General features: G+C 49.2%; 3 protein-coding genes across 6 annotated transcripts; 1 reads left to right on the top strand and 2 right to left on the bottom strand.

Annotated features, from left to right (window-relative positions):
* Positions 1–273: 273 nt before the first annotated feature.
* ZNF771 (zinc finger protein 771) lies at positions 274–9,880 on the top strand. Of its 4 annotated transcripts, none has more exons than XM_040463091.1 (3): positions 274–390; positions 1,053–1,202; positions 8,816–9,880. In XM_040463091.1, exons 2-3 carry the CDS (start codon positions 1,062–1,064, stop codon positions 9,626–9,628), a joined length of 954 nt encoding a protein of 317 aa, XP_040319025.1. In that variant the 5' UTR covers positions 274–390; positions 1,053–1,061; the 3' UTR covers positions 9,629–9,880. The 4 variants fall into 4 exon arrangements, with proteins under 4 accessions (XP_040319025.1, XP_040319027.1, XP_040319023.1 ...); XM_040463093.1 differs by having other exon boundaries at positions 282–390; positions 1,040–1,202; XM_040463089.1 differs by lacking the exon at positions 274–390 and adding an exon at positions 434–689 and having other exon boundaries at positions 1,040–1,202.
* Positions 9,881–11,752: 1,872 nt separating this feature from the next.
* Positions 11,753–15,149, bottom strand: DCTPP1 (dCTP pyrophosphatase 1). Its single transcript, XM_040463094.1, has 3 exons — positions 14,984–15,149; positions 14,219–14,329; positions 11,753–12,246 (listed from the first exon to the last, which is right to left on the bottom strand). Exons 1-3 carry the CDS (start codon positions 15,082–15,084, stop codon positions 11,946–11,948), a joined length of 513 nt encoding a protein of 170 aa, XP_040319028.1. The 5' UTR covers positions 15,085–15,149; the 3' UTR covers positions 11,753–11,945.
* Positions 15,150–23,899: 8,750 nt separating this feature from the next.
* SEPHS2 (selenophosphate synthetase 2) lies at positions 23,900–26,162 on the bottom strand. The gene has a single exon (XM_040463095.1). It carries the CDS (start codon positions 25,995–25,997, stop codon positions 24,651–24,653), a length of 1,347 nt encoding a protein of 448 aa, XP_040319029.1. The 5' UTR covers positions 25,998–26,162; the 3' UTR covers positions 23,900–24,650.
* Positions 26,163–26,562: the final 400 nt, after the last annotated feature.

The following is a 26,562-nucleotide window of genomic DNA, read 5'->3' as shown; positions in this document are numbered from 1 at the left end:
CTGATCTGTAAAATGGACCCACCTTTGTGCAGATCAAAGATCATGTGTGTAAAACACTTAGCATAATGCTGGCGCATAGTAGGCACGCCACACCCTAAGTGGCTGCGGTAGCTTGGGTGGCTGGTGATTTGCGAAGTACATATTCAAAGGGCAAGACATCCCAGACACCAGGAGACTGGGAGGGCGACGCCGGGAAAGGAGAAAAAATAGAAGAGGAGGAAAAAAGAGGGAAGGGAAGAGGTGAACAGGCAACCGGGTCCGCCCTCCAGGCGGGGCGCCAGCGAGAGGCCCAGGCCGGGGCGGGAGCGCACGTGGCCTATTTTGGGCGGAGCAGACGCGCTTGGCCGCAGCGGAGATCTCCGAGGCGGCCACAGGAGACGATCCTTGAAGGTAGGTAACAACTGGACTGCGAAGACCTTGGACGCCGGGATGGGGTGGCCAGGGGTTCCTGGGAGTTGGGGTACAGCGGAGGGCGCCAGATCTGGGCTCGCCACCCTCCCGGGGCAGTTCTGGCCGGACGCCTGGGTCCTCTGGGCCCCTCCTCCTCGTGGGCGGGGTTAGGTGACCCGACCAATGACTGGCCGTCTGCGAGGCCCCGCCCCACCCCGCCCCCGGAGCCGCGGCCTCGCAGAGTGCCCAACCGCCCGGCGCCCTGGCCAGGGGCTGTGCGAGCGCCGAATCTGCGGCTGGTGAGTGCGCACCCCACCGGGGTCTCCGCCCCGATCCCGCCCCCAGACCATGCCCAAGAGCTCAGGGCCTCTGGCCCAGACGCGGGGGAGTGACTCAGCGTGGGGAGGGTGCCGACTTGCTGGGGCTGGAGATTCGTACTGCACAGGGCCTTGAATGCCGGGATGAGTGGGGAGAACGAGTGTCTTCGGAGCTGGTCCTGGGGCGTGGGGCTGGGCTGGGCTGGGTGGAGGGAAGAGGGCAGACCCAGAGACCAGGGCAGAGCGGGAGAAGCCCAGGCTTCACCGACTTGCTGGGGTCAGGGCCACGGGGCGGGGTGGGAGTGGGTGCAAGTCCTGAGCTTTTGACCCAGCCCCTCACCCCAGAACACCAAGATGCCTGGTGAACAGCAGACAGAGGAGGAGGAAGAGGAAGAGATGCAAGAGGAGATGGTGCTGCTGGTGAAGGGTGAGGAAGATGAGGGTGAGGAGAAATATGAGGTGGTGAAACTCAAGATCCCCATGGACAACAAGGAGGTACGTGTCCCACGCCAGGGGGCCTGGTTTCTCTTATGTCTGGTCGGGTCCAGCCACCCTCAGACAAACCATCAATCCAGCCTAAACTTTTCTCTGCATCTTAGACCTAGAATCTCAAGTTGGTGGCCCATCCTTCTGCTCTATTGCCCATGCTGCCATCATACAGATGTCACACTTGCTCTGCCAGGCTCTGTGCTGGGTGCTGGACAGGGAATGCTCTCCTTGGTTCCCCCGGTTCCCCGTGGAGCTCGAGGACGAGACGGATTAAATTGACAAGTAACCACACAGCTACAATCCCGTGTGATGGGTGCAGGCACAGGAGGTGTGGAAGTCCAGAGCTGGGAACTTAATGCACACTTAGGGGTGAGGAGGGGGTGGTTAGGTAGGCAACAGCATTAGGAACACCTGACTCTTAGTAGCATTTGCTATGCACCAGACACTGTTCTAAGTACCGCAAATCTGTACCGTAGTTAGGATTTGTTCCATTTCACAGGTGAGGAAACTGAGGCCCAGGAAACTGGACAGTTTGGTGACTGGCCCAAGGTCTCAAAGTTAGGAAAGGGATGGCTTAGCTGAGGCCAGTGGGGGTCTGAGATTTAAAAGGAATGGCCCCTTACGTGGCCCAGGGAAGTGGGTGGGGCACTGGGAGAAGGGAAAGCACTGGGAGAAGTAGTTCAATCAGGCTGTAGCGTGGATGAGAGTAGAGTGGCTGGCAGCCTGGGGCGGGGGGAACCTCTGGTTTTACCCTGAGGGTTTTGAAGGTTTAAAGAAAGGAATTTTTAGGAGATCTCAATATGAGTTAGATTTCCCCGCTGGAGATCCTAACTGCCACCAGGTATATATTTCCACTTCCAGAACCCTAGAACTCTCACCCCAAGCCAGAGGAGCCCTGAGTCCAACTGGAGGGCTCCTGTTGGGCGGGGTTTCTGGGCCCAGGCTCCCTCTCATTTCGTTCTGCTAGGGGCCAGTTCTCTGGGAAAGACAGTTCTGCTGCCCCCTAGTGGGTGTGGTGGGCCTTAGGGGGCGGGGGCTGGCTGCTTTGGCAACTGCTTCCAGTCAAAATAACTGTTTAGTTCCGTTTTCCTCAGGCCTCCTTTGGCCTGTCATCCTAGTTCAGCCTGTGTCTTCTGGCTCTGTGGATCCCCTCATCTCCACCTTTGGCCTATAATTTAAGACCCCAGACTCCAGGGCTTGATGTAGACTTCCAACTCTATCACTTTCCAGCTGTGTGACCTTGGGCAAGCTTCTTAACCTCTTTGTGGCTCAGTTTCCTCATTTGTAAAAGGGAGATCATAACAGCACTCACTTCCTGAGGTTGTGGGGACTAAGTGAGTTAATACATGTAAAGAGTCAGAACTGTGTCTGGTGCATAATAAACACGACGTAAGTATATGCTGCTGACCTTCATTCTTCTCCCTGGGGTTCAGGACCGGACACTAGGTAATCCTTTTGGAGATGTTTCAAGTCCTTTCTGTCAAAGAACTTTGTGGGCTGAAACCTGGGGCTGGGAGTGGACAGAGAAGCCAACGGAGGCCTAGACAGAGGACGGAGAGCAGACAACTCAAGGCAATGGGGAAGGCTTCAGGTAGATGACTTGGTCCTTCAAGGCTTGGTGATTGGAGGAGGAGAAAGGCCTCCCAGAAGGAAATAGCAAACGCAAAGGCTCAGAGGAGAGGAGGCCAGAGAAGTAGGCGGAGCCAAAGTGTAAAAGGCATTTGAAGCCAACATAGAAATTTAGACATAGTCTCAAATCAGAGGAGGGACATGAGTGATTTTCTCTTTAGAAGAAACACTGGCTGCCGTGGGGTACCAGGCCAGGTAAGGCTGGTAGCCTAGTCTAAGGTTTTGACAGCAATGGGGAAAAGAGGGAGAGAAGGGGACATTTGTGAATCCTGATTGGACTGGCTGGAGGTAAGGATGAGAATATGGGGAGTGGGCATGTCTAGTCATCAAAGGTATGTAGGGCTAGACTCTAAATGGTATCATGTAGCAGTGAAAAGCATTGGTTCCAATCCTAACTGCCAGTCACCAGCTTTGCCTTGGCTTTCTCGTCTGTATAGAGGAGTCATGAGAGTTAAAATCCTTGACTGCCCACCTGAAAGGTATCATCTGGGTTACTGGATTTGGGGGGGTGGTGGGGGTTGGGACTGAGGATGACACACAGACATCCCACGAACTGTGCCCGCAGCATAGCTCATTAACTTGCTGTGTGGTCTCCCTGAGTCTCAGTTTCTATGAAATAGTGACCTCAAAAGCTCTTCCCAGTGCTAACATTCTGTGACTCTTAGCTATCACCCAGGCTCATGGCCAGTCATTGTCCAAAATAGGCCTTAATTATGCTGCACTCAGGGCCTGGAGTATCCTGTCACTGCCCATCAAAATCCAATCTATCTTTAATGAATAGAAAAGATTTTCTCAGAGGGCTCTATGCACATCCAATCCTCTCTCTCTTTGCTTAAACCCTTGAGTGGTTTTCTGTTTCCTTCACGATAAAGTCTCAGCTCCCTAAGCCTGGCATTCAGAGCTCCTCACCATCTGACCTCATGTCCTGGCTTATCTCTAATCACTCAGCTCCTATCCCAAGCCCTGACTTCAAACACACCTGACCCTTTCTCATCTCTAAGACTTTGCCCATATGGTCTTTCAGCCTGTAAACCCCTCTTCACCTTTTCTACCTGTTTTCTTCGGGAGCTGCTCTTGTCTCTTCTAGATCAGATTTCTTAACTTTTAACATGCATACAAATCACCTGGTGATCTTGTTAAAATGGAGATTTTGATTCTGCAGGTCTGGGGTGGGACTTGAGAGTCTGCGTTTCCTTCTTTCTTGTTCTTTTTTTTTTTTTAATATATTATTTTTTAACGTTTATTCACTTTTGAGAGAGAGACAGAGACAGAGTGAGAGCAGGCCAAGGGCAGAGAGAGGGGGTCACAGAATCCAAAGCAGGCTCCAGACTCTGAGCTGTCAGCCCAAAGCCTGATGTGGGGCTCGAACCCAGGAACTGTGAGATCATGACCTGAGCTGAAGTCAGACACCCAACTGACTGAGCCACCCAGGCACCCCATCTTTTTTTTTTTTTTTTTTTTTTTTTTTTTACTCTTTATTTTCGAGAAAGAGACAGACAGAGCATGAGTGGGGGAGGGGCAGAAAGGGAGACACAGAATCCGAAGCAGGCTCCAGGTTCTGAGCTGTCAGCAGAGCCCGACGCAGGGCTCCAACTCAGGATATGTAAGATCATGACCTGAGCCTAAGTCGGGCGCTTAACCACCGAGCCACCCAAAGGCCCCAAGATTCTGCATTTCTAACAAATTCCTAGTGATGCTGATGTTGATCTGTGCACCACAGTTCCTGTAGCTAGGAGCAAGAGGATAGGGTCTTGTTTTATACTTTGTTCCAAAAAGAGGGGAGATTCTGATTGCTAAAAGAGTCCAGGGGAGGGAGACAAGCTGTGCAGATGATCTCAAACTTGTCAGTGAGATAGAATGGCATCATGGCAGAGAAGAGGTATTTTGGATGATGACAGACTTTCAGTTCAAATCCTGGCTCTGCCATTGATTAGCCGTGTGGCCTCGGGTAATAACTTTACTGCTGAGTCTTATTTCCTTACTCAGAAACGGAGCAGATGATATGATACCTAACCCAAAAGGTTGTGAGAGTTTAAAATGAGAACATGGATGAAAAGCACTTAGCACAGTTCCTGGCACATAGTGAACGCTCAGTGAATGGTAGTAGTAGTAGTTGTTGTTGTTGTTGTTAATTAGGAAAGTAAAGGCTGAGGAGAATATGAATTTTAAAAAGTGATTAGGGGCGCCTGGGTGGCGCAGTCGGTTAAGCGTCCGACTTCAGCCAGGTCGCGATCTCGCGGTCCGTGAGTTCGAGCCCCGCGTCGGGCTCTGGGCTGATGGCTTGGAGCCTGGAGCCTGTTTCTGATTCTGTGTCTCCCTCTCTCTCTGCTCCTCCCCCGTTCATGCTCTGTCTCTCTCTGTCCCAAAAATAAATAAAACGTTGAAAAAAAAAATTTTTTTTAATATTAAAAAAAATAAAAAGTGATTAAAAAAATACTTAAGCAAGGGGGCGCCTGGTGGCTCCGTCAGTTAAGCATCTGACCTCGGCTCAGGTCATGATCTCGCGGCTTGTGGGTTCGAGCCCGACATCGGGTTCTCGGAGCCTGGAGCCTGCTTCGGGTTCTGTGTCTCCCTCTCTTTCTCTTCCCCTCCCCTGCTCACACTCTGTCTGTCTGTCTCTCTCTCAAAAAATAAATAAACATATTAAAAGTTTAAAAAAAAAATAAGCAGGAAGACAAAAATCACAAACTTCAGCTACCTGGATTTTCATATTATTATATTTGTCTCCTCATAGTACCCTCTTGTTAGAGTGCAAATGCCATTCTAATGTCTAAGTCTACTAGTTGCAGAATTAAAGGCATGGAAGGACCTTTAATGATCCCCTAGTCTGGTACTGGCCAAGCCTCAGTGACCTGTGAGTCGCTCACCTGTTGTGCTCATTTATGTTCTCTTTTCTTCCGATAGATTCACATCATTTTGTTAAATAAATCTGCCTTCATCTAAACAATAATGCTGATGGAATCGTGGATTTCATGTGATCTACTGTTTTTCTAATGTCCATGAAAATAAATACACAATGGTTATAAGATAGTTTCCCTACATAACACCTAGAGTACTCTTGCATGTACGGGGTGTGCATCCCTCAAGTTGGGAAATTTTTATCTCACCTAGCCTATCCCGCCTTCCTTGGGACACTGAGGCAGGGGAAGGAAGTGACTTGCTTGGGGTCTTAATGAGCTAGATCCTACCTGTCTTACCAAGATTCTTCCTGGAGGGCTCCTGGCTGGCTCTGTCAGTAGAGCATGTGACTCTTGATCTCAGGGTCATGAGTTTGAGGCCCCCGTTGGATGTAGAGATTACTTAAAAAAAAGAAAAGAAAAAAAATTCTTCCTGGGGCCCTGAGTCCTTAAGCTGGCGATACTAAGGTTACTCATGTGAAGATTTCCTTTCACCTGAGTCAGTGAGCCCAGCATAAGAAAGCCCTCAGGCTGGTCAGTCATCTTACAGAAGGGTGCCAAAGAAAAAATGGGCCCCAAAAATGTAAATATAATGAGAAAAATTCTCTCCACAATGGCCGACATGTTTAAACAAACACAACAGATGTCAAAACCAGGGCAAGACTGGAAAGTATGACCTTGAATTCAGACTGTGCCAAATCTGCTGTGCGGAGTTTCTTGATTTAAAGTATCAAGTTGTATTTTAACCTCGAATCCCTCTTGGAGAGCACCAGAGGCTTGGAGTCCAGCCTCTGTCACGTCTTGGCTGTTCTAGTACAGGGAAGCAATGTAGCCTACTGGTTAAGGGCGAGTGCTCTACAGTCGGTCCTGACTCCCTCTGGCTTTGTGAATCTGATCTCAATGAGCCTCTGTTTTCTCAACGATCAAAAGATAACACCCAATTCAAGGGGATGACAGGAAGACTTAATACAATAATGTACATAAAGTAGCACTGTCAAAGCCTTAACTGTATCGCTATCACTGTTATCATTATATGTACGTTTAAACCAGAATTCCCATGGCTGATCATTAATTTCCCAAACGGCCTTGTTTTCCAGTTTCTGAGTTGGTTACAGAAAAGCCACTGACTATTTACAAAGGATCTTGAAGGACCTGAAGTTGCTATCCTTGCACTTCAGAAAGAAAAGAGCCTCACTGTTCTTGTCACTCACCCTTTTAAGAGAGTTTCTTTATCTATAAAGTGAGAATAGTAGTAACTACTTTGTGGAGATTGAATATGGGGAGCAGCTAACACTTTCTTGTCCTTAATATGTGCCAGGTATTTCATTTGGTCATGAATTAATGTGCCTGTTTGGTTCATGGTAGGTGCTCAATACCACTTCTGCTGGGGTGAGCATTCTCTTTTCTTTTTCTTTTTTAATTTTTTTTAATGTTTTACTTATTTTTGAGACAGAGACAGAGCATGAGCAGGGGAAGGGCACAGAGAGAGGGAGACGCAGAATCTGAAGCAGGCTCCAGGCTCCGAGCGGTCACCACAGGGCCCGACACGGGGCTCAAACTCACAAGCCGCGAGATCATGACCTGACCCAAAGTCGGACGCTTAACCGACTGAGCCACCCAGGTGCCCCACATTCTCTTTTCTAAGGAGGAAATAACGTGCCCCCAGTATTCCCCTTCACTCCGCTGTTGGTAAAAAGTTTTCTCTTCACCTGCCTCTTACAAAGCATTTCTTCTGATTTTATCTCTGGAGGCTCAGACCTCATGAAACTGGCTCATTTTCAAAACTTTCCATTTCAGGCCTTGCCTTCACAACTTAAAAAATGATAGGTGCTCGCTCTGAAAAGTTTATTAAAGAGCCTGGACTTGGTCCTGGCCTGGCTTCTTCAGACACCATACCATGCCTTCCTGGCTCTCCTGCCTCACTGACTGCTCCCGTTCAGCCTTCTTTGCTAGCTGATCACCTTGCTGCCCCAGGTTCTCTCTCCGCATTCCTGGGGTGATCTCATCCAGACTCAGCTTTAAAAACCATCTATAGGGTGCCGGCTTCCCAATTAACATCTCCAAGCATAGGCTTCTTTCTTGAGCTCCAGATGTGTCAAGGAGAACCGCAGATATGCTCCAGAACAGATTTCACCTACCGCCTTGCTCCTACCGCCCTCATCTCTGTAGGTGGCCATCCCGCTTTTGCAGTGGCCAAACTCAAAATCTGGGCGGAGTCATTTTGATCCCTCTCTTTCATTATACCTCAGAGCCAATCTATTGTCAAATCTGCGGTCTTCAACTACACGATATACCCAGAAGCAGGCCACTTCCACTTTCCACCTGTCACCTGGGTGTGAGCCACCGTCTTCAGAGACGGCTAGAGTATAGCGGTCTCCTCTCTGGGCTCCTGCTTCTGCCCTCTCCCTTCCTTGCTTCTGTTCTCAACCCCAGCAACCTGAGTCTGATCTGTTCAGGTCCCTGCTCCCAATCATCTGACATCTCCTCTTTTGGTTCCCCATCTCATTCATATCACTTGACCCTAAGCTGAGAGAGTCCCAGCAAGACCATCCCATTCATCACTCTCCCCCTCAAGCATTCTGCCCTAGGCACTTTTTCTTGCCCTTCGTGGAACTCAACAGGCAGACCCCCTGCAGGGCCTTGCTTCCTTGTGTAGCCTGTTCTCTCACCTTCTTTAGGTCCCTCTGCTCACGTTTTATCAGTAAGGTTTCTTAACAATCCTATTTAAATGAAGCCTCCCCCTCCCTGCCCCAATGCCAGCAACTTCTTATCTATTCTCCCTGTAGCGGGACTTTTTAAATTTTAATGTTGAATCCCCAGTGCCTAAACGTAGTCCCGCATATCTTGCGCACTCAATAAATATTTGTCGAATTAATAACAAAGAGCTTGAGTATCACTAGGCCTTGTGATACGTGCGTTAACATACTGTCTCATTTAAAGCGCACAACCGTCCCGAGGCGGGCACCGTTGCTTTTTCAGTTTTACAACGGGGAACTGAAAGGCTGCGGCTTGCGGAGACCCGGGTCTCCGGCTCCCGCCGCCCGCAGTCAGGGCTGACGTCTGGCCCCCCCCCCCCCCCCCTTCTCCCCGCAGGTCCCGAGCGAGGCGCCAGCGCCGTCGGCCGACCCGGCGCGCCCACACGCGTGCCCGGACTGCGGCCGCGCCTTCGCGCGCCGCTCCACGCTGGCGAAGCACGCACGCACGCACACGGGCGAGCGGCCCTTCGCGTGCACCGAGTGCGGCCGGCGCTTCTCACAGAAGTCGGCACTGACCAAACACGGCCGCACGCACACGGGCGAGCGGCCCTACGAGTGCCCCGAGTGCGACAAGCGCTTCTCGGCCGCCTCGAACCTGCGGCAGCATCGGCGGCGCCACACCGGCGAGAAGCCGTACGCATGCGCGCACTGCGGACGCCGCTTCGCGCAGAGCTCCAACTACGCACAGCACCTGCGCGTGCACACGGGCGAGAAGCCGTACGCGTGCCCGGACTGCGGACGCGCCTTCGGCGGCAGCTCGTGCCTGGCGCGCCACCGACGCACGCACACGGGCGAGAGGCCGTACGCCTGCGCCGACTGCGGCACGCGCTTCGCTCAGAGTTCGGCTCTGGCCAAGCACCGACGCGTGCACACCGGCGAGAAGCCGCACCGGTGCGCCGTCTGCGGCCGCCGCTTCGGCCACCGCTCCAACCTGGCGGAGCATGCGCGCACGCACACAGGGGAGCGGCCCTACCCGTGCGCCGAATGCGGCCGGCGCTTCCGCCTCAGCTCGCACTTCATCCGTCACCGTCGCGCGCACATGCGGCGTCGTCTCTATATCTGCGCTGGTTGCGGCCGGGACTTCAAGCTACCCCCTGGCGCCACGGCCGCCACTGCCACCGAGCGCTGCCCAGACTGCGAGGGCAGCTGAGCCGCCGTTCTCGTCCCTGTGGGGCCGCTAGCGTCCGGCTGGGGGCAGGCACACGCTGGGACCCCTACCTGGGGCTGCATTACCCTGGATCTCCCCGCCCCACTGGGAAAGGGGTGGGACAGCAGGCCTGACTGCCTTGGAACTGGGAGGCCGGGAGAACGCCCTACTGCGATCCCAGGAAGCAGTGCCCACTCCCTCTCACTACAACCCCTTGGCCCGTGTTAGTGAATAAAGTATTAAATCCTCACCCCACCCGTGCCTGTGAGTGAGGTGAGGGAGGGGAGGAGGAAAGTTGGGGTTTTCCCCAGGCTTGAGTGATATGAATGAGTTACCATGGAGCCAAGTGAGGCTATAAGCCCAAAAGGATTTCTTGCACCGGCTTTACGTGGGGGGATTGGCCCTTGATTGTCCTCATAACTTCAGGTCTGGAAGGGTGCACAAATCCTGCACATTCTGATCAAACAGCCACTGCATTCGTTGGTGAGCAGGCATGAGCTTCAGTCTAGGAGAGATCGGCTGATTTCATTTCTTAGCTTGGATGACGAGCAGAGTCAGAGATGAGGGCACAGGATGAGGAGCAGGGCAGGAATTGTGGTGACAATGGTTACGCCCCAGTCTGGACATGTTGAGGGTGAAGTGAACGCAGAGGGGTCAGAGAGGTGATTGGAAATAGTAGTTTGGGGATATCAGGTCTGGAGTGGATGAGAGGGCACCCAAGAAGAGTTCATGAAAGGGCAGCCACAGCTAGAAAGAAAACCAGAAGTGTCTCGTCTGGAAAATCTAGAGGAAAGTGTTTCATGGAGGGAGTGGTCAGCTCTCTTAGATGCTGTATTTGTAGCTCCGGGAAAGTGGTGAGAAGACGCGTGGGGGTGAAAGCCATCCTTGAGTGGGTTAGAGTATAAATAGGAGAATGAGGAAGCCCAGCGGATGGGTGTAGACAATCCATTTTAAGAGGCTTGGCTGTGAAAAGCAAGAGCGCAGTGGCTGGAGATTTGTTGGGGTTTTGTCAATAGGAAAGAGACTCGATGATGCTTTATATCTGCTAGTGGAAAGGAAGGGAAGTTGCTTACGTAGAGGAGATAGGAGAGAACTCACCATGGAGAGGGTATGTGATAAGAGATCAATCAGTAAGGATGAGAGTCCAGCTGTCACTGGTAGGGAGGAAAGGTGGGTTTGGGAACACAAAGCTGAAGCGGTTCCAATCTGGATTGTGTTTTACCTGGCAAGTAAGAGGTCACTGGTTAAAGGAGTGAGGTCATCAGTAAAAGGAATGCCTTATTTTGCTGATGTGGAAATGGCTCGTAGGGGCAGCAAAAATAGTTTAAAAGTTTTTTTTCCCCCAGCATTACTCTGCACTGTGAGGGAGACAGGCTGCGGGTATCCCAGAAAGGGAAGTGATGTGCCTGAGGTCACACAACGGGTAAATCATACACACCCAACACTATCTTTAGGTATACAAGTGGAAATTGGCCTTAGGAGGATGGGAGGAGGCAAGAGACCCTCTCCAAGAGGAGGGGGATCCCTGTGATGGGGGCCCACAAAGAGGGGCATTCGGCTCTCACAGGGCTGGGGTCCTGATGGACAGGGATGGGTTTTAGGCCCAGCTCCAACTTAACCGTTGACATTTCCTGCTCTGGGGGCCTGAAAATTCTGAGTTGAAAAAGCAAACAGGTAACTGCAGACTTGGAAAGTCCCTGCTATGTGCCAGGCACTGTCCTAAGCACTCTACTTAAAATAGCTTACTTAAACCTTTACAGCCCGATGAGATAGATCTCATTATTTTCATTTTAGATGAGGAAACCAAGGTGCAAAAAGATGAAGTACTTTGATGAATGTCATCCAGCTCATAACTATCAAAGATGGCATCTGAACCCAGACAGCCTAGCTCCAGAATCTGGGCTCTTAACCAACTCTACATACAGCCTCCAATCCCCTTTAGATGCCCAGACGGGGTCAGGGAATTGCATGACATCAGTGATCTTGGTAGAAAGCAGATCTTTCTGCCCTATAGGTGGGAGGTACACTAAAGAAACATGGGAGCTGGGCTCAGAAACATCCCTGGTGCCCTTCTCCAGTACTTGCTGGGATAGAGCCTTCCCAGTTATTCCAGAAAGAATCTAGAAGTTGCTAACCAAAACTTTTATTGAGAGAGAAAATTCCAGGAGGCTGTGTTCTGGAGGTTCTCGGGCCTCAGGCCTTAGGAAGTAGGGCCCCTTGGTCCATGACCTATTAGGAAAGGACTAGAAAAAGTTCCGTGACCAGGCCACTCTCTGCTTCTCAGATGCCATGCCGAGTTGCAGGTCCTGTGCGCATGGTTCTAGGTTGAGGCCTGGCCTGTGGACTCACAGGCAAGGTCTGCAGGCCCCCCAGCTTGGTCTTCAGAGGTGGCCCCATGGGGTAAGTCTGTATACTTGAGGGCAGAGCCACGGGACAGATGTGCTGGGTAGCGCTGTCGGTTGATGTCCATCTTGGAGAGCACCGCTTGGGGCAGATCCACATGGCAGCGTGCTGCTAGTGCCACCAGGTAGATGAGGACATCACTAAGCTCCTCTTGAAGGGCTGCCCGTTCCCTGGGGGGCCAGGCTTGGGGGCCAGGCTCCTCATCAGGTTTCCACTGACTGGAGGCAGAACACACAGGCACAAACACAGATGCTAAGACCACAGACTCCGCCTCTCTTGGGAGCAGCCTAGTCCTTGCAGCAAGGAAGGCCCACCTCTTAGGAAGTTCCTTCAAGGACAACTCAACCCACCTGCACCCTAGGCAGAGTCAGGGTGGGGAAGAGACCCCGACAGATGACTCATCCAGACCTGTGGGCCCCAACCCAAGCCAAGGAGTGGTCAAGAGAACATTTCACTTGCTAAGACCCAATTGTACTCTCTCCAGCCCTAGCCACTGCCACTCCAGACTAATTCTCAGACCTGCGAAAGCTTGCTAGCTCATCTTCTACTCTTGCTCAGTACCATCTCTCATAAGCAGAAATTACACTTTGTCCCTCCCCTGCTACAATTTCCTCCAACCGGGCTTAAAATAAAATCCAAACGCCTGACCATGCCCTTTAGATCCTGTATGAGCTGTCTCCTGCCTCTTCCAAAGTCATTATCCACCACTCTCCCTCCTGCCCCCCACCTAAAGCCACTCTGGCCCGTCCTGTCTGGCAAACCGGCCATACTGTCACAGGGCCTTTGCACTTACTGCCTCCTCTGCGTTAAATGCTCTTCTCCCTGCTCCCCCACCAGATCCTTCCTGTGGCTGGCTCCTTCCTGAGGTCTCAGCACAGATGTCATCTGCTCAGAAAAGCCTTCTCCTTGTTACTTTCTTTTTCATCACTTTGGGTTGTTTTCCCCATAGAACTTTATCACAATTCCTGGTCTTTTAAAATGAGTTTGCTTATTTATTGTTCGTCTCCTTGCACTCTGAAGACAGGAACCATGTCTATTTTTTTTTGTTGTTGTTGTTGTTTTGTTAATCCCCAAGATTTTAAGTCATCTCTATATCCAACATTGGGCTTGAACTCACAACCCTGAGATCAAGAGTTGCATGCTCCACTGACTGAGGCACCCAGGCACCCCAGGAACCATGTCTATCTTGTTGAAGCCTATATCTCTTAATTCTAGAAGACCTAGCACATAGCTGATGCTCACAAAACCGCAATAAATGAATGGTTTGCCCTTACATCTCTGTGCTGTCGTTTCTCCATTCCCAAAGTTCAGGCCTTGATTTAGGCCTTCCCACCTCTTTGAGGGATCTGTATCAGCCTCCTCACAGGTCTCCCCTGCCCTGATTCTCTTGGTGACCCAATCCACCCTGCAGACACAGTGATCTTTCTACCCTTCAAATCTGTCAGGTCTTCTGTTCAAACTCCATCACTTCCTAACTCCAACTTTGTCACTCTGGGTTCATACGCCACCTCTCTCTTCCACGGCCCGCCACTCATTCTCTTATGTGTGAGGCACTCGGGACATACTAGACAACGAAACAGATACAAAATCCTGCTCTCTCTTGAAAAGCTTACCCTGGAGGAGTCTCAGGATCTTCCTGAATGGGGTGCCTGGGTGGTTCAGTCAGTTGAGCATCTGACTCTTGATTGGCTCAGGTCATGATCCAAGGGTCGTGGAATCAATCCCTGTGTCCAACTCTGCACTGAGCATGGAGCCTGCTTAAGACTCTCCCTCTCCCTCTCTCTCTCTCTCTCTCTGTCTCCTCCTCTGCCCCTCTCCCCTGCTTGAGCTCTCTTTAAAACAACAACAAAACAAAAAACTCCCTTAATTTAACTTGCCCTTTCCCACTCACTACCTTGGGAAAGGATCCTTCGGTCTGGAAGGCCACAGGCAGGTCTCCTAAAGAATACTCTCCTTTCCACCCCAGAGGCAGAGGTCAAGGTAGGCTGTCACCATCCCTTCTTAAGACCTGGACCTGCCTTGCTGTTTCCACACCTTTCTTTCCCAGAAGAATGGATGCCCCAAGAGGGCAGGGACAGGTGAGTCATTTCTGTATCCCCAGACACAGCCTGGCATGGATATTTAATGATCAGATAAATGTTCCCCTCCCCCACAACACAGACTCTTCCAAAAAGACTTCCATCTACTCACAAGAGCTCTGCCAGTTCCCCCACTTCCCCCACCAAGGCCAGTAGGAGGTTCCGAGGCTGGTGGAACTGGCCCCAGTCTCGTTCAGCAGCAAATTCAGCATGGAGGCGGCGGCTGGAACAGAAGAAAGGAGTAGAAGCCCAGGTCCCAGGGTTAGAGAATGCGGACGACCAGGCAGGTATCTCAGTGATACCTAGTGGGGGCATTAGTTCCGCACCTAATTCTTTGGATGGCCTTAAGCAAACCGTTTCTTCTCTATGGGACTTGGACTCCGCATCTCTAAAGTGGGTGCGCCCTACTCAGACCCTGAACTCTATCAAAACCTAACAATACTGTCTTTTCCATTATTCCACCTCTTGATGCTGCTTCCGCTGATTTTACAAAGTGCAGCTCCAGGAACATTTCCCCTAAGAAGCCCTCCTTGATTTCCTCTAGTAAAAAATAATGTCACCCACCTCTCAGCACTGCTTTTGCCCCCATCCTACCACCCACTCCTGGAGGGCAGGGGCCGGGCGGAAGCAGCACCGGAATAGCCATATTTCCCCAAGGCTGGTTCTAATATCACTCACCGGGCATCACCATTTCCCCTGCCTCAGGTGTGCATCACTAAGCCCATTTCGCAGATAAGGAGGTTAACATGGCTCGCCCAGGACAGCCAGCCGATCTGGGCCCCCCAGCATAGCCTTCTTCCAGACCACGTGGAGTGACCCGTCCCGATAGGAGGGAAAAAGGGGGAGACCTCCCCAGGCTGGGGCAAGGACGGCTTACATGTCCTCAAGCGTGGGCTCCGGGCTGAAGCTGAAGGGGCCGGCAGCAGCAGTGCCGTCTCCCCCCGTGTCCCCACGCGCGACCCCATTTGGCCGAGACATGCCACCCACCACACAGCAGCCGGGATGCGCTGGAAAACACCGCGCCAAGCTCAGAACCTGCCTCCAGGACCCCCGACCAATCACAGGCGTTCACGACTACTTCCCGGGGCGGAGCCACGGGAAAGACCAATTACTTGTGTGGAATTTACACTCGCCTCTTGCCCCAGTCCCTAGATTCCTGCGACTTGGCCTGGCATCTTAAAGGTATAGGGACCAGATTTGCCCGGGAAGAGACAACGGTCAGAAGGCGAGGAGAGCGCAGGCGCGTCATTTCTCTCGTGGGCGCCAGATGGCGCCAAAGAGAAAGGATGGGGCCGAGGTGAGGCTGGGACGCCCAGGGGAAAACCCCAGAAATGGAGAGTTTAAACAAGAAAGGGGAATTTATTATAAGGATACAAGAATGTCACCAGGATACAGGAACTAGGTAGGGTAGCCGTTCTAAGCATTTTACATATTTAATCTTCATAACAACCTTATAAGGTAATAGCATCGTCATCCCCATTTTACAGGTAAAGAAACAGAAATTAATTTTTTAAAGTTTATTTTTGAGAAAGAGAGAGAGCACAAACAGGGGAGGGGCAGAGAGAGAGGGGAGACAGAGAATCCCAAGCAGGCTCCGCACACTGACAGTGCAGAGCCCCATCCAGGACTCAAACCTATTAACCGTGAGATTGTGACCTGAAACGAAATTAAGAGTCCCAAGCTTAACCCACTGAGCCACCCAGGTGCCCGGAGAGATGGAGTAATTTAACTCCGCAGCTAATAATGTGGTAGCCAGGTTCCAAATCCAGGCAATTTGGTTTTAGAGTCTGTTTTATTAACCTCTACACTATATTGCCTCAAATGATAAGTACTATGAAAAATAAAAGTATTGGGGCGCCTGGGTGGCTCAGTCAGTTAAAAGTCCGACTTCAGCTCACAGTCCGTGAGTTCGAGCCCCGCATCGGGCTCTGTGCTGACAGCTCAGAGCCTGGAGCCTGTTTCAGATTCTGTGTCTCCCTCTCTTTCTGCCCCTCCCCTGCTCATGCTCTGCCTCTCTCTGTCTCAAAAATAAATAAAAACATTTTTTAAAGCTATTAAAAAAATAAGAAGAAAAGTATTTAAACACTATGGAAGTGGGAGTAACTTTAGGTTGCATGGTCCAGGGATGAGGCGGTAAGCGCTGTTGGTTACCAGCTCAATTTCACTTTCCCCTTCTCCATGCTTGCACAACTGTGGTTTTATTCTCCGGTTCACCCTCCTCTACTTGATTGATCATGTCCCATTGCCCTGGCCTGATCAGTTTATGGGTGAGCATGTGGCCTAGATCTTGACAATGAGAAGTTAGAGCAAGTCTGCTGGAGACTCCTGGGAAAGATTCTCAGTTCTTTTGTTTAAAAAAGCACAGGATGTTTCTGCCTTTAGATGTTAGTATGTGAAGGAATCTTTGTGTGGAGAGCTAGCCCACAAACGGGGATTGGCAGATAGGAAGATAGAAAGGACCTGGATCCTTGATAAAATTGTGGAGACACTTATTTTTACAAGTTCCAGAAAAGTCCTAATTCAGGACGCTGGTTATATAAGAAAATAAATCATTTTATTAATCAAACCACTTTTAGTTGGGTTTTCTGTTACTTGTCATTAAGAAAGTGACTTTTAATCTGAGTAAAAATCAAGGGGAATAGAGTTCTAGATAGAGGGAACACCAATGCTTAAAGCAGAAAAATCTTTGCATGTTCTAAAGACAAAAAGAATTCCAGTGTAGCAGGAATGTGGTGAGCAAGGAAGAGTGGTTGGATATGGTATTAGGGAAGTGACAAGAGGCTAGATCAGATCAACCAACCATGAATTTTATCCTATATTTGATTTGGAATTTTAAGTATTATGGAAACCCTTTGGAGGGTTTTGGCAGGGGGGTTATATGATGTTGACTCTGGGCCAGGTTGATAGTGAGTCAAGATGGAGAGAAGTGGATGTATTGGGGAGATATTTTTGGAGGTAGATCTATAGCCTTTGTTGATTTTGAATTAAGAGTCATGGGAGAAAGGGTAGAGGCAAGTGTGGCTTACAGGTTTTGAGTGTTGAGCAACATGGTGGATGGACGGTGACTCATACTGGGATGAGGAAGGTAAGGAACACATGTGGCATCAGGAGTTTGGTTTAAAGCAAAGCAAGGTGAAGCTACATATCAATTTGACAGGTGGATTTGTGAGCCTAAGTTTTAGAGGAGAGATCAGGGCTCAGACTCAGATTTGGTAGTCTCAGTCATTAGATAGCACTTAAAGTCATGGGCCTGAAGAGGAATAATTAATACAAGAGTCTAGATAGACAAGACTGAGATTTGGGGTACTTCTGCATTTAGCAGTTGGGCAAAAGAGAAAAAGCAGGTGAGACAGGAGGAAAATCAAGAGAGTGTGGTGTTAGGGAGGCCAAGAGAGGAGAGTGTTCCAGAATGAGTAAATATCTGATTTGGATGCTACTAAGCCGCTGGATAAGATGAGAGCACAGAAGTTGCTGATGGATGAGGCAACACAGAAGTTGGATATGGGAGCTGGGAGGAAAGAGGAAGTTCTGGGTTACTCCTGGGTTTCTGGCTTGAGTAAATAGATGGTTAGTTTTGCCGTTTGCTGGAATGAGGACACAGAAGACCCAGGAGTTGGGGTGGAAAGGAAGATAATGAAATCAGTTTGGAGCATGTTCCGGTCAAGATGGCTCTAGAACATCGGGATGATGTCCAGTAGGCAGGTGGCCATACAGGTCTGAAGTTCAGAACATTGAGCTGCCTATGGACCTGGGAACTGAAAGTACCTTCCCTAGCACCTACCCTGATGTTCGCTAAGCTTCTCTGCACAAGAACCCAAAGTCTTTTACTGGAATATAAAACATAGCTTTCTTAGGAGTCCTCTGCATCTCAGATTTTTGAAGAATCAGGGACCAGAACCTCTAGAGCTCACAGGTCAGATGGTCCTTGGTGATTGACAGGAAGGAGGAGGCACTTTTTGTGGGAGGCACAGTGTTGGAGGGGTGGGGAAGGCCCTCATGCAGGAGAGGGAACAGACGCGAACATATCATTGGTCCCCTGATCTGGACCCCTCATCGAAACTCTTTCTGCACCCTCACCCCCATGTTAATTCACCTTTCTCCATTCTCCTCCGACACATCTTTTTAAAAATTTTTTTTCAACGTTTATTTATTTTTGGGACAGAGAGAGACAGAGCATGAACGGGGGAGGGGCAGAGAGAGAGGGAGACACAGAATCGGAAACAGGCTCCAGGCTCTGAGCCATCAGCCCAGAGCCCGACGAGGGGCTCAAACTAACGGACCACGAGATCGCGACCTGGCTGAAGTCGGACGCTTAACCGACTGCGCCACCCAGGCGCCCCATCCTCCTCCGACACATCTTAGCAACCCAACCTCCCTGCTTTCATCAGGGCCTCAGTGTGCGTGGTCTTGGCTTTTGGTTCATGTTTGTGATTAGCCTTTCATGAGCCTATCTCTCCAGGGACTGGGTGCCCTAGTCTTCAAACCAAAGGTGTTTTCTCAGTGTAGGCCAATAAATGTTTGATGACAGGATGGGCAGGCTGGGACAAGCAAGCATTCACATGCACATGCCGCCCTTCTGCTACTCAAGAGTTTGGCCGCCTTCCCCACTACAGCCAAGCCGGTGCAACTGGTCCCAGTAAGGCTTTTGAGAAACCCTGGAGTGGAGGAGATGACAGTGACTGGAGAACAAAATAGCAGAGACCCATGGTGGTGTTGGGGTGGGGGAACCTGGACTACTGAGGTCCCAGAGACAATAGAGTATCATGGCAAACCAAGAGTCAGGTGATTGGGAAGATTGTTTCTCTTCTCTGAGCTTCAATTTCTCTACCTATGTAATGGGGCTCTGGCCTAGGGGGCCTCCAAGGACCCTTCACGTGTGTGTTGGGAGGACAGGGACAATGTGTTTTTCTGTCTGTACCGCAGTGCTGTTCTTATTGGAAGTAGAGCCATAGACCTTGTTGGTTTTGAACTGGGGGGTGGCAGTGCTGCTACAAGTATTTGCTCTTATTAAAATTTTCAGCGGGGAGTCATGACAGAGGCTTTAAGAAATCTGTAGACTAGCCCATTCAGGCCAAGGAATCCCCACCACCTTCAGAAGTCCTTCCTGGAGCATCTGGCTGGTTCAGTGGGTAGAGCATGTGACTCCTGCTCTAAGGGTAATGAGTTCAATTGATTTTTGTTTTTTTGTTTTTTTCAACGTTTATTTATTTTTGGGACAGAGAGAGACAGAGCATGAACGGGGGAGGGGCAGAGAGAGAGGGAGACACAGAATCGGAAACAGGCTCCAGGCTCTGAGTCATCAGCCCAGAGCCCGACGCGGGGCTCGAACTCACGGACCGCGAGATCGTGACCTGGCTGAAGTTGGACGCTTAACCGACTGCGCCACCCAGGCGCCCCAGAGTTCAATTGATTTTGGGGTGATGGATATCCCTGTTCTAGATCTCCTTTTAGACTGAGTCTCCTGGAGAACAGAAGCATTGTCAGGCTTTTATTTCTCCAGGGCCTGGTACTTGAATAGATCTAATAAACACTAATTCACAGGAGCACATCTTATGGGATCTCCTCCATGACTTCCTCGCTGTAGGTGGATATGGCTATGCCTATTTTACAGGTGAAGAGACTGAGGCCCAGAGACTTATCTAAGATCACCCAGGAAGGTGAAGGCTGAAATTCACCAGCATCACCCCGCCCCAGTGCTTCTTAGCAGGTGAAGGTAGTCTCCCTACCCCCCTGCAAGGGAGTAAAAGAGGCAGCTCCATATGCTTGGTATGTGCTGAGGTCGCCTTGCCTTTTCTTCTGCCCTTCTGTCCTATCTTTTCATCTTCTTTCTTTTCTTCTAGCTTCAACTTCCTCTCCTTTTTTTTTTTTTTGCGTTGGTTTCCTTTCTCTTTTCTTCCATACCTCTTTTCTTTTCTTCCTTACCTCTGTACCTGTGATTCCGTTATGATTTCTCTCCAAGGCCCTGTCCCCCACCCCACCTGCTGCCCAGCTCCTCCCCAAGGAGAAGTTGGATGCCTATCTTGCTCTCCACCCCTAACCCTTTCTAGGTTAACTAAGAGAACTCAGGCCAGGGAAGCACCCAATCAGTTTCCTCCTTTTGTACCGCCCACTCCAACCTGTTGGAAGAGCTGTGTATGAGAACAAACAGAACTAAGGTCTGAATTCGTCCTCCAAAACCTGGTCTTAAGAGCTTGGTGGTACCAACCTCCACCACTAGGAGACACCAAGAGCAAGGAAAATGTGGACATAGAGGGTGCTAGGGTCCCCAGTGTGTACCCCTCACTCACTCACTCTCATTCATTTATTCAATATATTCTGAGCACTGACTACAGACCAGACAGTGATCTAGGTACTGGGGATACAGAATACACCCTGCCATTGTGGAGCTCACATACTGGCCAAAAGGGACACTTATAAAGTAAACGAACACATTCTCAAGATAATTACACATAATTACATATTAGGTTGGGAGCTATGAAGCCAATAAACAAGGTGATGAGTTGGAGAGTAGCCAGGTGTTGGTTGACGTCAGAGAAAGCTTTTCTGAGGTTTTATTTTATTTATTTTATGAGGTAAGCCTGAGAGGTGAGGTTCCAGACAGAGGGAACTGCAAATAAAAAGGATCCTGATTTGTTTGGACCTACACAGAAAGGCTAATGGGCTAGAGTTTAGTGAGAGAGGGAGGGAGAGCGCCATGAGATGAAGTTGGAGATACATAGCAGGGATTTTATGGAAGCGATGTAAGAGCTTTGGGCAAGAGAAAAACGGATTGAATTTTTTAAATTGATTAATTGTTGTAGTTAGTAGGCTCTTAGTTCTCCAGGGCCTGGTACTTGAGTAATCTAATAAATACTAATTCATAGGAGCATGTCTTATGGGATCCCCTCTATGACTTCCTCGCTGTAGGTGGATATGGCTATGCCTATTTTACAGGTGAAGAGACTGAGGCCCAGAGACTTATCTGAGATCACCCAGGAAGGTGAAGGCTGAAATTCACCAGCACCCCCCCCCCACCAGTGCTCTTAGCAAGGTAGTGAAGTGAAGGTAGACTTCCTTCATACTATATATGATTACATCTCATTTATCACACAAGGTTCCATTTTTCATTGGCGTTGATAACTGCCTCCTTCTTTTATTTTCATTTGCTAATTTTCTATATAATTAGCATTGATCCATTTTACATCTTCCATTAACCTTCCGATTTTCCACAAAATTAAATGTATCAATACTCTTATCAGGTCCATGTTCCTTTTTCTGGGAGCCTTCAGGCTCCTGTTCCCGTGTGCTGTGTCTGTTCCAGACTGGTTGGTGTCTAGGCCTGCTGTAAAGCCATTACCTTGAGACCTCCCTTCACCTTCTCTGTGCTGGCTTGGGTTTTTCTCTTTCCTGGTTTGCCCCCATGTTTTCCTGGAGCACATCTTCCAGTGGTTTCTTGAGAGAGTCCCTGGGATGAAACCACTTTGACACCTTGCATGTCTAAAAATATCTTTATTCTACTTGTTTGAAAAATGTGGCTAGGTATAGAATTATACAGTGAAAATCATTTACCCTCAGAATTTTGAAGGCATTACTTCATTGTCTTTTAGCTTCCAATTCCCTGTTGAGAAGTCTGATACCATTCTTATCCCCAGAACTTTTTTTTTTAAGTTGTATTTATTCATTTTTGAGAGAGAAAGAGAGAGAGAGAGAGTGAGCAAGCAGGGGAGAGGGAGAGAGAATCCCAAGCACGCTCCACACTGCCAGTCTGATGTGGGGCTCAAACCCATGAACCGTGAGATCATGACCTGAGTCAAAATCAAGAGTCAGACGCTCAACTGACTGAGCCACCCAGACACCCATCCCCAGACCTTTCTATGTGTTCTTCCCCTCCCCAGAAGAATGGGCTCTGGAGTCACACTGCCTAGCAGATGGCTTGTGCAACCTTGGACAAATTTCTTAATGTCTCTGCATCTTAGCTTCCTTGTTTGCAAAATGGGATTGTTCGCAGTTCAAATGAATTAATATATATGAAACAGTTCTCTTTACCACTGGCATTTTAAAGTTTAATACAATTAGTGTATGTCATTTTTCACTCACTATGCTGGAAAGTCAAAAGATGTGTGATATTTACAACCTTTTAAATTTTAGAAAACTTTTTTGTATTATTTTATGTAATTTTTTCTTCCATTTGCTTTATTACCTCTTTTTGGAATTCCTTCTAGATGTTGAACCTCCTGACTTACCTCTAATCTCCATCACATTTTTTTCTTCTATTGTACATCTTTTTGTTGTTATTCTACTTTCTGATAAACTTACTCAATTTTAAGTTAATATTGTTTTTTAATGTTTATTTTGAGAGAGACAGAATGCGAGCGAGGGAGTGGCAGAGAGAGGGAGACACAGAATCCAAAGCAGGCTTGAGGCTCTAAGCTGTCAACACAGAGCCAGATGCAGGGCTCGAACCCATGAATGGCGAGATCATGACCTGAGCCAAAGTCAGATGCTCAACCGACTGAGCCACTAAACTTCCCCAACTTTATCGAGAGTCTTCTACTGATTTTTTAAATTTTAGTAATATTTTATATTCTAAGTGCTTTGTTCTCATATCTTTTTATGGACACTTTATATTCTTTTACCTTTTTGTTTTTCTTCTGCTCCCTGTATTCTCTTTATTTTCTTTTTGCTTTGACTTCTTTCACGTTAGAGGCTTGCCTCAAATGTCTGGTGATCCTTAACTGCTTATATTTAAGAATGAGGCATCGAGGGGCGCCTGGGTGGCGCAGTCCGTTAAGCGTCCGACTTCAGCCAGGTCACGATCTCGCGGTCCGTGAGTTCGAGCCCCGCGTCGGGCTCTGGGCTGATGGCTCAGAACCTGGAGCCTGTTTCCGATTCTGTGTCTCCCTCTCTCTCTGCCCCTCCCCCATTCATGCTCTGTCTCTCTCTGTCCCAAAAATAAATAAACGTTGAAAAAAAAAATTAAAAAAAAAAAAAAAAAGAATGAGGCATCGAAAAGAACGTGCTTGGGTGAAACTTTCCATATGAGAGTCTTCCTGATATAGGGATTTTCACCGGGGGCTCCCTAAATACTTATAGGGTTTTTTTCTGGGCACATTCTTGTTCTCCAGAGGAGCAAAAAGTGGTATAAGCTTCCTGGACGGTGTTTTTAGTAGCTAGGGGAGGGGGCTGGGACAGTCTCATTTTTGTCTTTATTCTTGTTTTTGGTAAGGCCTCTGTTCTCTACTGCGGTGTCTCTGATGCTGCAGTATTTTTAAAACTCATTCCTCAGAAAGTAAACCTCCCTTTACCTACAGAGGTGAGAGGCAGTCATCTGGCTATGTGACATGGGGGAAAGGTTTGAGAACTTCAAAGATCTCATTGTAATTATGCTGTATATAAACTTTCAAAACGTAGCTGTCTTTATCCCTCCCCTAACCCCTTAGTACCCTCAGAGCCTAGCTCCTTGCTTCCTATTTGTATTCCCCAACTCTGAAAGCATTTACTTTGGCTTCCCCTATTCTGCTAAGTCAGTTGTTACCCTTCTCCCGCCTATTTCCAATGTTTAAAGAATTGTTGATACCTTTCTTTTGCGATTTCCTTTCCCACCCTCTAGTCCTTGGGCTTTCTGCCTTTTGAGTCCTTTGCTATCAACTGAGGGGGAGGGCACAAAACTAAATCTAGGTGTTAAATGCTCTGGTCCAGGATCAGGGAACACATTTTCACTCCCAACTTGCCAGAGTCCAAATGTATCAATTGGCTCATTTTATAAGACTGTAAAAGATTCAGAACTCCCAAGAATCCAAATAGTAGTCAGAAGAATTTTTCAACAAAGTCTCTTTTATTTATTTCACTAGAAATTACTTTATTGATTAAATCACCAGAAATTTTCAGTGCAAGATTTAACATCTCAGTGACCATCAAGGCTTGGGCTCTGGGGCTTGCTCTGCCTCCCCCAGTCCTTAAAGGGGTTTAGAGGGAGAGACGTCATTAACAGAGACCAAATCAGATGGCCGCAGGTCCTCCTTTCCCAGTCATTGGACAAGCTGCTCAATTCTTGCCCAGAGCAGGAAAGAGCCAGTGTTTCTGAAAACAAATCTAATAAAGAATTTGACATTGCAATGTAAGATCTCTCTTAACAATTTAGTTCTATCAACAGTATTGGTCCAAACTTATTTGCTTCTGATCTAAATCATTTTGCAATTTACCTTTTTTGGTATGTATGTCATTTCAATAACCTCACCCCCTGTGCAGACATGAATCAACCCAATGCTAAGAAAAATCCCTCAAACCAGAAGAGCCTCATCTTGTTCTTGGAAAGAAGTAACAGAGGTTTTTCTGCTTCTCTTCCATGTAAGAGATGAACAAACCCCACCTTGAAGTCCAAAATGTTACTTCTGGCCTTGGAATGTGCAGCTTGTGATGAGCCGATTCAAATCACCGAGAAAGGGCAGCCGGAACTACTATGCAGGCAGCCTTCTTTGGAAATTTCTTCTTAAAATAAAGTTTTGAGAATCGTCCATGATTGTGTACAAAGACTCTAAGGTCCACACAACTTCTGCCATTCCGTCTCAGGAGCTAGGTTCAGAGGCAGCATTGGAATTGTCAGGAACGAGAGCAGTAGCAGTGGCCCCGCGAGGTAGGACCTCAATAACTCGAGGCTTGTCAATGATCCGAGCTGTCCGGTTTCCCTTTTCCACAATACCGACGATCCATGCTTGGTGACCCTCTCCATACTTGGAAGATTTGATTTCAGAACAAAAACGAGCTGCCTGTTCTCTCGGCAGACAAATCAGTAATCCCCCAGAAGTTTCTGCTGAGGTTCCTTGAAGGAGCCCAAAGCGCCCACTGGCCTTGCTGATGGCAGCCATCTTGGCAATGATTGGCAGATTATGAATGACAAATGACACCTCATTTCTTTGTTGTTTTGCAAGGTTCTGAGAGTGTCCTAGAATGCCAAAGCCTGTGATATCTGTGGCTGCGTGTGCATTAAACGTGTGCATCAGTCCAGCAGCAGTTCTGTTTAGGGTAGCCATATTGAACATGGCTTCCTGATAAGCTAGCTCTACCTCTTCTCTGGAGACCACCATATTTATTTTATTCCATCTTTCAGGATTATCCAGCCATTGGTGGGCATTGACAGCAACTTGGGTTCCTAAGGGTTTGGTTAACACGAGCACATCCCCAACAACTGCACTGTCCGGCATGATGAATTCATTTGGCTGACATACCACAGTGGCAACCCCTCCGACGATAATCCAAGGGTTTACTACTGTCTGTCCACCAGTGACTGCAGTCCCTCCTTCCTCAGCAGCGTCGCGAAAGCCTTTGATCATGAGCGGTGTTATCTTTTCTCGTTCCTCCTCAGTCATACTCTGGCTGACGCTGAGTAACATCAACATGTTGTCGCATTCAGTAATACCCATGGCGTAGAGGTCACTCAGCACGTTGGCACACGCTATGCGCCCCATCATGTAGGGATCTTCCACTAGGGGGTAAAAGAAGTCCGTGGTCTGCACCAGTGACAGGCCCCCGTGCTTCAGGGGTATGACGCAGGAGTCCATCCCAATGCCCAGGGCTGGAAAGGTTGGGTTGGGTTCCGCCCCGGCCTGGACGCCGCCTTCCTGGGCCGCCTCTTCATGGCTTCCGACCAGGCCCAGACCCGACGGGGGCCGAACGTCTGGCCGCGTCAGTCCCGCCAGGAGTTTGAGCAGCGTCTCCTGGGGGACTTTGCAGCCTCAGCCCTTCATGCCGGAGAAGCCCGTCAGCCGCCAGCTCGGGCTGAGGCCCAGCGCCTGGGGCTCGAAGGGCCGGTAGCTCGAGAAGCCGCGGCCCAGAGACAAGCCGGCGGAGCCCGAGCCTTCCGCCGCCGCCACCGCCACCTCTCCGCCGGCGCCCGTCGCCGCCGCTTCTGCCATCGCGCCTGCCCGGCAGGGAGGGGAAAAGAGAAGAGGAGCGCTCGCTTTTATTTTCTACTCCAGTTAATATGGATTAACAGATATTACCGCAGAGAGTCTCCTCCGCACGACTCGCGCAGCCCGACTCACGCCACACCGAGCGCTCCTGGCCTTCCTGGGGGAGGGGCCGCCGGCCTCCCGTACTTATAGCCCTGGTGATTGACAGCCGTGCCATCCAATGACGATTTCGCAACCGAGGGCGGGCTTCCTTTCATCTAAGAGATGAATTACAAATCAACCAGCAGTTTGCGAAACTGGTGTGGACCAGGTTACCCGTTTGCTATTTGGTTCGCTCCGCTAGTTGTAATTTAAACGATCTCTTGGGAGAGGCTGGCGCGACTTTGCTCCCTAGAGGCAGTTGACCAAGTGCTGCATTTTCGGAGATGAGGAATTTGGGGGTCACTTGGTAGATCTATTACAGGTCAGAAAGGTCCAAGGGTCACATGACAGCGCACGTGACCAATCCAGGTTAGGAAAATAGCCCAGGGAAAAATTCGGAACGAATAATGAAAAATTAGATATTAAG

The sequence above is a fragment of the Herpailurus yagouaroundi genome, unplaced genomic scaffold (assembly GCF_014898765.1).
Source record: "Herpailurus yagouaroundi ecotype Mexico unplaced genomic scaffold, PumYag 379, whole genome shotgun sequence".
Taxonomy (NCBI): Eukaryota; Metazoa; Chordata; class Mammalia; order Carnivora; family Felidae; genus Herpailurus; species Herpailurus yagouaroundi.
Note: the sequence above shows the minus strand (reverse complement) of the source record. Positions and strands in the feature narration are given on the sequence as shown.

Coding starts and splice junctions, on each gene's coding strand:
- ZNF771 (XM_040463089.1), top strand. CDS start 574: ATGACTGGCCGTCTGCGAGGCCCCGCCCCACCCCGCCCCCGGAGCCGC. Junction 690..1,039: donor GAGCGCCGAATCTGCGGCTG/GTGAGTGCGCAC, acceptor CTTTTGACCCAG/CCCCTCACCCCAGAACACCA. Junction 1,203..8,815: donor TCCCCATGGACAACAAGGAG/GTACGTGTCCCA, acceptor TTCTCCCCGCAG/GTCCCGAGCGAGGCGCCAGC.
- DCTPP1 (XM_040463094.1), bottom strand. CDS start 15,084: ATGTCTCGGCCAAATGGGGTCGCGCGTGGGGACACGGGGGGAGACGGC. Junction 14,330..14,983: donor GAGCCCACGCTTGAGGACAT/GTAAGCCGTCCT, acceptor CTTCTGTTCCAG/CCGCCGCCTCCATGCTGAAT. Junction 12,247..14,218: donor GGGGAACTGGCAGAGCTCTT/GTGAGTAGATGG, acceptor TTCTGCCTCCAG/TCAGTGGAAACCTGATGAGG.